The sequence below is a fragment of the Pyrus communis genome, chromosome 17, assembly GCF_041283825.1.
Source record: "Pyrus communis isolate YQ-2024b chromosome 17, ASM4128382v1, whole genome shotgun sequence".
Lineage (NCBI taxonomy): Eukaryota > Viridiplantae > Streptophyta > Magnoliopsida > Rosales > Rosaceae > Pyrus > Pyrus communis.
The window spans coordinates 19,882,233-19,889,598 of record NC_142581.1 but is presented as its reverse complement, the minus strand read 5'-3'; the positions used below and the strand labels follow the sequence as shown (position 1 = coordinate 19,889,598).

At 35.1% G+C, this 7,366-nt stretch overlaps 1 protein-coding gene across 8 annotated transcripts; it reads left to right on the top strand.

The window, feature by feature from the left end:
* The first annotated feature begins 465 nt into the window (after positions 1–465).
* Positions 466–6,573, top strand: LOC137707893 (uncharacterized). Of its 8 annotated transcripts, none has more exons than XM_088688809.1 (15): positions 468–633; positions 854–917; positions 1,435–1,579; positions 1,897–2,111; positions 2,532–2,569; positions 2,657–2,736; positions 2,956–3,023; positions 3,264–3,582; positions 3,885–3,997; positions 4,077–4,142; positions 4,729–4,819; positions 4,971–5,038; positions 5,138–5,175; positions 5,295–5,405; positions 6,254–6,573. In XM_088688809.1, the coding sequence occupies exons 1-15, from the start codon at positions 605–607 to the stop codon at positions 6,396–6,398; spliced, it is 1,590 nt and encodes a 529-aa protein (XP_088544935.1). In that variant the 5' UTR covers positions 468–604; the 3' UTR covers positions 6,399–6,573. The 8 variants fall into 8 exon arrangements, with proteins under 8 accessions (XP_088544939.1, XP_088544935.1, XP_088544934.1 ...); XM_088688808.1 differs by having other exon boundaries at positions 469–633; positions 1,897–2,117; XM_088688810.1 differs by lacking the exon at positions 6,254–6,573 and adding an exon at positions 5,596–5,761 and having other exon boundaries at positions 471–633; positions 1,897–2,117.
* Positions 6,574–7,366: the final 793 nt, after the last annotated feature.

Sequence of the window (7,366 nt, the reverse complement as noted above, 5' to 3'; positions counted from 1 at the left end):
TTTTAAAGTTACTTTAAGAATTATCCTAAATTCATTATTTAATATTTTCGGGCTAAAAATTTAACCTAAAATGGTTAGAGGAGAAAAAATGTTTTTGGGTTAAAAATTTTAAGCTTTAACCCAAAGATTGAAGATGGTCTAAACAATTAAGTGCATAAACTTTCACAAAAATAATATAAAAATTCCACAAAAATAACATATATATTTGAACCCTAGACCTCTAAATAATAGTTTATTAAATGCATAAACTTCCCCAAAAATAATCTAAAATTTCCACAAAAATAACATAAATATTCGAACCCTAGACAAAAAACAATAAACAATAATCCACCATTCCATCAGTTGATTTGTTAAATGTTTTTGTGCTATTACAATTTAATCTAAAATTCCAGGCCTGGCTCTGATGGAAAGGTGATAAGAATAAGAAGGTAGAGAATCTTAAAAAAAAAAAAAAAAAAAAAAAAAAAAAAAAACCTGCCTAACGCACAAAGGATACGTGTCATCAGATTAAGAGCTGAAACTTGCAATCCACCTCCGTCTGGACCGTCTCCGCCTAGCACCTCCTCTCTCCTCCTTCCTTCTTCTTTTGAAGACATAACCGCTAATGTTAGCTTCTTCCAGGTCCCTCTTCAGGTAACTTCTAACACTCTGTTTGCCTCCTGCCCTTAATTCATTCACCTATCTACAAAAACCGCTCAACTTTTCAGTTGCTGAGTTCTCAGGCGCCAAACTGCGCCTGATTAATTTATCAAAATAAACAACTTTTATTTTTTTTAGCAGAATAATTCATATTTATTAAACTATTGGTTCTGAGGAGAGTTAAAGAGATGACATTTTGATGTTATTTTTGCAGAGTGGATCGGTTTCTGAAATTTACAACTGCATATGATGCACTGAAGCCAGTGAATTGCTTCCTAGTTAGTTTTCCTTTCTTAATTGTCAATTAATTAGGTTTAACATTTATTCTGCATATAAAATTGTGTATTTTGGTATTTAATTATGCCTTAATGTTGCATTATGGCCATGGTAATATATATATATGTATATATAGACACACACACACACACACACACTCATTTTTTGCATACTGCATAGTGATCCTTACTGTACTTGTGGATTTTCACAAAAGGATTTCCCTCGGCTGCTCGACGGATAAGCGATTATTTCATTGAAAAGAGAAACTAATGGAGTAATTTTGGATTTTTTTTTTCTCCCAAAAATTGTAGCCTCTGAAAATTGATTAATGGAAAACTATGCTATTTTAGTATGCGTTTCTCGCCCACCTCACCGAGGAGGGAAAAAAACGAATTGATTTCGCGTGAAACTGAGTTTGCAATTGAGTTCAGAGTGTAGGTGAAGGTGGTTGTTACTTCAGTTGTGATGCTTTCTGGATTTCCCATTAGATTGAATTTTGTGACTCAAACTTGTTGACAGGGACACTGTGATTATCGCAGTTTGAGTTACAATATCGAAATGAGTGGTAGAAAAGACAAGCAAACTGTTGGGGACCGTAACAAAAAGCTCAGAACAACTAATGCTGTGTGGAGACCAGTCAGTACTCAAGCTAGTTCCAATGAAGGTGGGTTACGTTTTATTAATTATCATCCAGCAGCCCAGACTATAAGAAACCAATTACTTTTCGCATTGATTTTAATTCTTTCAACTTTAGATACTGATTGCAGTATAATTTTCGTTAGTCTTTTTATTAATATTGAGACATACAGAAACATGCAGTTATATTTACCGTTTTGTATAATGATCTAGAAATTGTTGGTAGGCCATTCTGAACTTTGATTGGGTTGGAAAAGAAAAAACTATTTCTGTGAAAACAGGTTATCGGCATGGTGATTGGTTGCCATCCAGATTTCTTACAGATTGTTTGATGTGGATTTGCAGAATGCTCTGTGAAGGAGGTCACAGGAAAGCTGGAATCTGAAACTCAAGTGCAAGAAGTGCACGAATGCACTTCTACGAGAATTTCAAGTTTGGAGAATGTCATAGAGGTGGCTGCAACTAACCTCGCTGCTGGTTCCAGTGCATCACAAGATAATGGAGAAGATAAAGTCTTTGGAGGAGAGCAAGTGGTTTCTACTGAAAAGCATTCAATTTCAGTTGAGGCATGATTTTTTTAAAATCCTGTATTTTTAGTTTGGGCTTAATTCTACCATATAAAGGATTTTTAACATCTTTCTTGCTTGCACCTTTCATGCTACTATGATATATATTTCCTTTCCCTTTTTCCCTTGTTCTTGGGATAGGAGGGGTTATGGGAAGAGTTTTGGGACCAAAGAAGTTGAGTGACTGCGGAATAGAAACAAAATAACATGTACTATCATCTTATGGTAGGAATTTTGTAGGATTGTTGCAGACCTAGTGGCGGTATTGTTAACTGCATATTGTACTTCAAAGGCATTTCTCATAATGCTTTACATGCCCTTCTGTTCCTTTTAAGTTCCTACATTTCACCTTTTTATTGCTTTGGTGACACTTATTCTGTTTATTTTGCACTCACACTCTCCTTTGATATGCAGGTTGGTGCTTCTTTGTTTCGCTTTGTTAGAGGAAAAGGGTACACAATTCAACATAAATATTTTTAAAAGTATGCAGGATTACTTTCTTGTGTGTTGTAACTATTATTATGTTTTTGGTGCGTCAGGGGATTGACACAGAAACAGATTGAGGACGAGATGGGAGTTAAGATTAGAATCCCTTTGTCAAAGGAGGAGGATTCACTAAGTAAGTTACTAAGTTTTCACGCTTTAAGGTTAATAAAATTGAGTTTATGTTAAAATAAAAATAAAAAATTGCTCAGGTCTCTAGGTCAAGTTTTACATAATTGTGGCAGGAGGAAATTTCAACCAAGTTTATATAATATGATGCTCCTATATGAGGATTTCAGGCAGTCTGGGAACTGTGAAGTTGGTTTAACTGTTGTTACCTGGTTATCTGTCACAGCTATTGAAGGCGACTCAGTTGAAAGTATATCTAGAGCTTCTGAGAAGATAAAATCTATAGTTGACCAGGTCAGTTTGCCTATCAATATGATTTTGCAGAAGATAGGGTGGTTGTTATCTTATATTGTTACTCCATCAGTAATTTTTTTTTGGTCCATTATTTAAGGGCTTAACCTGACACTCTATTTGAAACTTATTCCCGATCATCTATTTGCACTATTTATTTCTCATCATTACTCTTCCTTTTGCTGCTGAGAGCATACTGTTAAGCATATAACTAACTTTTTTCTTTCCTGCTGAAACACACAGGCAGTTAAAAGCTCAAATCTCGATTACTCTCACTTCATTTCACTTCCATTGGCAATACATCCTGAATTAGTTGATAAGCTCGTTAACTTTCAGAACTCAATCCTGGGAATTAGTGATTCTGGTGTAGATGATAATCTGGATAGTAATTCAAATGAAGAGAATTCTGAGAGTGAAGGTGAAGACCAAAATTTAGAGAAAAGACCCGATGTTGCAGTTGAACTTAAAGTTGAAGGTGACCATCAACATGTTAAAGTGAATCTAACCAACATACCTCTTGTCAGTTATGCGCTTAAATCATCAAAGGCGGCTACCCTATCTGGTATGAAAGTCATTATGAATGGAAAATTTCAAAATAATCATGATTTACAAGACTTTAGGAGTTAAACGGTTTTGAATAAAATGATAGTGAAATTAACCGGTTTCCATTTTCCTTTCATGAAGCTGATGATTGGGTCATTGTTAATTGTTAGTGGATTGCTCTATTTTCTTTCATGTGTGTTTTCCTTTTTTTGTTCTCGTTTAAACTTACTGAAAATGATGTCCTTGTAGTTCGTAAACAAGTTATCTATTTTCCTCTTTTTAGTCTGTCAAAAATCTTATTGAGTTATGTTCACTTGACAGACTTGGGGATTGAAAAGTCAATATTCATTAAACCAAAAACCTTTCACTTAACTGTGCTTATGCTGAAGTTGTGGAACAAGGACCGAGTTCATGCTGCTACTGAGGTTTTGCAGGTAAGTGTAACCGAATCAAATAATAATAGGCTGATTGAAGGCTACTTGACATGAGATGTTTTGTTTTTTTTTCATCCAGAGAATCTCTTCAAAAGTGATCGAAGCCTTAGATAATCGCCCTGTCTCCATAAGACTGAAGGGACTGGTATAATTTTTTCTTCAGAATCTTTACTAAACCCAATAGCGTGTTAGCTAATGGTGTGGAACAAGGACCCCATGTGGTTAAGTTGTTAAATCAGACATGTTTTGGTGAGGTTTAAATTATATTCTTGTTAGTTTATACCTCTGTCTACTATTAAAAGAATGTAAGCAAGCAATCTTTGCGCTGTCTCAGATGTTTTCATTTTCTATGTTGCTGACTAACCAAACTAGATTCATCCTGAGTAGTACCTTTACCAAAAGTAGCAGTTTCCGCAGAATGAATATTATCGATCTTTGCAAGAAAATAGAAACATGTAGGGGATAAAATTCCTGGTTTGAGGCGTGTTTTATTTATTTTTTTTCTGTTAAAGAAAAAGTCTCTTTGATCCCTTTTATTTTATTGTCTGAAAGTGTAATGGAATCCATCATGCACCAGTTTTTTTTTTGGGTTTTATCTTTTTTCATTCTTTTTGCTTGTGTGACCTTTGGATCTTATATTTTATTGTTAAAAATTTCGTCTCAATTCTGATTTCTGTGCTATTTAAGACTCGAGGTGCATGAATGAGACTGAATACTTCTTGTCCTTTCAGAATTGTATGAGAGGTTCTTTGGCCAAAGCTGGTGTTGTCTATGCTCCAGTTGAAGAAATTGGCACTGAGGGACGACTTCTGCGTGCCTGTCGTATCCTAGTTTTCTGAGCATTCATTATATTTTATTTTAGTGCTTGGTATACCTGGAATCAATAAAGAAAAAGAAAAAAAAAATTCTGGTCTAGGTTTTAGTTGTTTATATGAATTTGATGCCCATTTTAAGTTTCTTTAGCTTTTCATAGAAGTCATCATCGATGCATATATTGAAGCCGGGCTTGTTTTAGAGAAAGATGCTAATCAGAAATTGAAGGTATTGTTTACGATCTTTAACTATATTTGCACTCTTTTGTTGTTTTACTTATATCTTACTCTAAGAGTCACTTTGGGATTCTTGTTTTTATGATTGCAGTTGCATGCAACCGTGATGAATGCAAGGCACAGGAAAAGGTTAAAAGTTTCTTTGACTATGGTGCTCATTAGGTCTTCCCGGTGTTGGGGGATCCTGAACTGTTTGTTCGTTAAAGTTTCTTTTACCTGTGGCTGATATATGAGATTGTAATACGCAGGAAGAAAGGAACGAGAAAGGTTAATTCCTTTGATGCGCGTGGCATTTTCAAGCAATATGGATCGGAGGAATGGGGAGAGTATCTTATCCGCGAAGCTCATCTTTCACAGAGGTTTGTGTTTGATGACAAAGGATATTACCGTTGTTGTGCTTCTATACCTTTTCCTGAAATATGCAAGTAGACCGCTTCACTGACACTCAAAATGTTTGTTATCTTCTCTCTCGAGTAGGAAACAATCTGTAACATAGGAATTACGTTTCAGAATAAATTCGATCTTGATTTACTAGGTTTTCGACTGCAGCTGCATCATACTTCACCAATACAAGTAGGTTAGTTCTTTTGGGAGCAGAAATTTTGTTTGTCTTTAATTGTCGATGGGGACCTCTAAGAGGAATGTAAGCTCAACATTAACACAGGCCACCTGATGGAATGATTACTTCAAACCTGAACCATTCATTCCGATTCAACCAGACAGCTGTATATGTTTAAACCTACTCCTCGTACGTACCGGATTTTGCAGTCATAGTTCGACCCTCGTCTTTCCCCTCTGAACCGAAAAACAAAACAGAAAAGAAAAACAGCACCGGACATCACGTTGTAGCGCCTGAACAGAAAACCCCTAGTATCCTTAAATATTGACAACCAAGGCTGCAACCTGGACTAATTTTCCACACATCATACGGTTTACTTTGCATATGCTCACAATTACGCTCGCAAGGCGTACCCCACTGTTTTTTTTCTTTGAATAAAAATCCATGTAAATCAGCCAAAATTCATAGAGTTGCAAAGTTTATTAATTTGTTTTGAAATCTTTCACTTGAAGAAAATCTATTAAAATCTTCTTAAATCCAATTGATTACACCAAACCAATAGCAATGGTTCCAGATTGGTTTTTGTTGGGGGGCCAACGTGTTTAAACGTGATTCTGAGCTGGTAGCCATAATTCAACAAATATGCAGGTGTGGTGTGGTTCAAGAAACAGCTGACTGGAAAGGTGATTTCAGTACTATATTTTTGACTAGGAAGGGGACCTATGACGAGAATATTTCTTTTAGTAGGACGATAGCTCTGAAAAGGCGGATTTTTTTTTCTCTTTTTTATTAATTTCGGGCGAAATACGATCGGGAGGGCTAATCAAACCCCTAAGCTGAGTTGCATTTGTCACAAAAATGGGGTTTCTTTAGAAGAAAAATAACTTGTAATCTATGATGCACGGATATTTCACTTTGGTCGCACATCTCATACTTTTCAGATATGATACTTGTAAGATATTCTCGGATGCTTGTTAGATACGTATCATGATCAACGGATAAACTTTCACTCAATAGATACACATATCATGCTTTTAGGATACTTTTGCACTTTCAAATAAGAAAATAAAAGAAAACAATTACTAAGAGACGGAACTTAAATTGATATTTGATAAATATGAAGAGCTAACCTCTTATTGAAACTGTGAATACAACTCTCACACTTCTACATATATTATAGAGAATCAGATTTCCAACTTTTCTTCTCCAACAAATCAAATGAACTTGAATTTGGATGATGAAATCGAATTCATGTTATCAAAATATGTTCTAAATGTTGTAGTCATATTTAGAATATGAATGTGATTGTGTAAATCCTAGTGTATCTAGGGATATCTTTGAATATTCCTTTTAGTAGTTAATATCCTATTAGAGTTGTAATCCTAGAGGGGTAAGGATTTAACCTATCCTACTACTATAAATAAAGGCACAATGGGGTGATACAACACACACCTCACAATTAAATCTCTCTCTTCTCTCTCTCACGACTGCTGGCCTCCCTCTCTCTATTCCCTTAAAATAGCTCAGTTAAATAGTCCTACAACACGTTATCAACATGCTCTTGCCAAAAGCTAAGGAACTGAAGGTCGTAAAAGGATGCTCTCTTCCACAAAATTCAAAGGCTTTTATTTGTTTTCTGCCAATCAAGTACGCTTAAAATAAAGGAAGATATTTGAAACGTCCACAAAGCATGAAAATATTCCTCATGATGCATGAACCCCTTATGTTTATATTTTTCTTTCGATATATATATATATATAT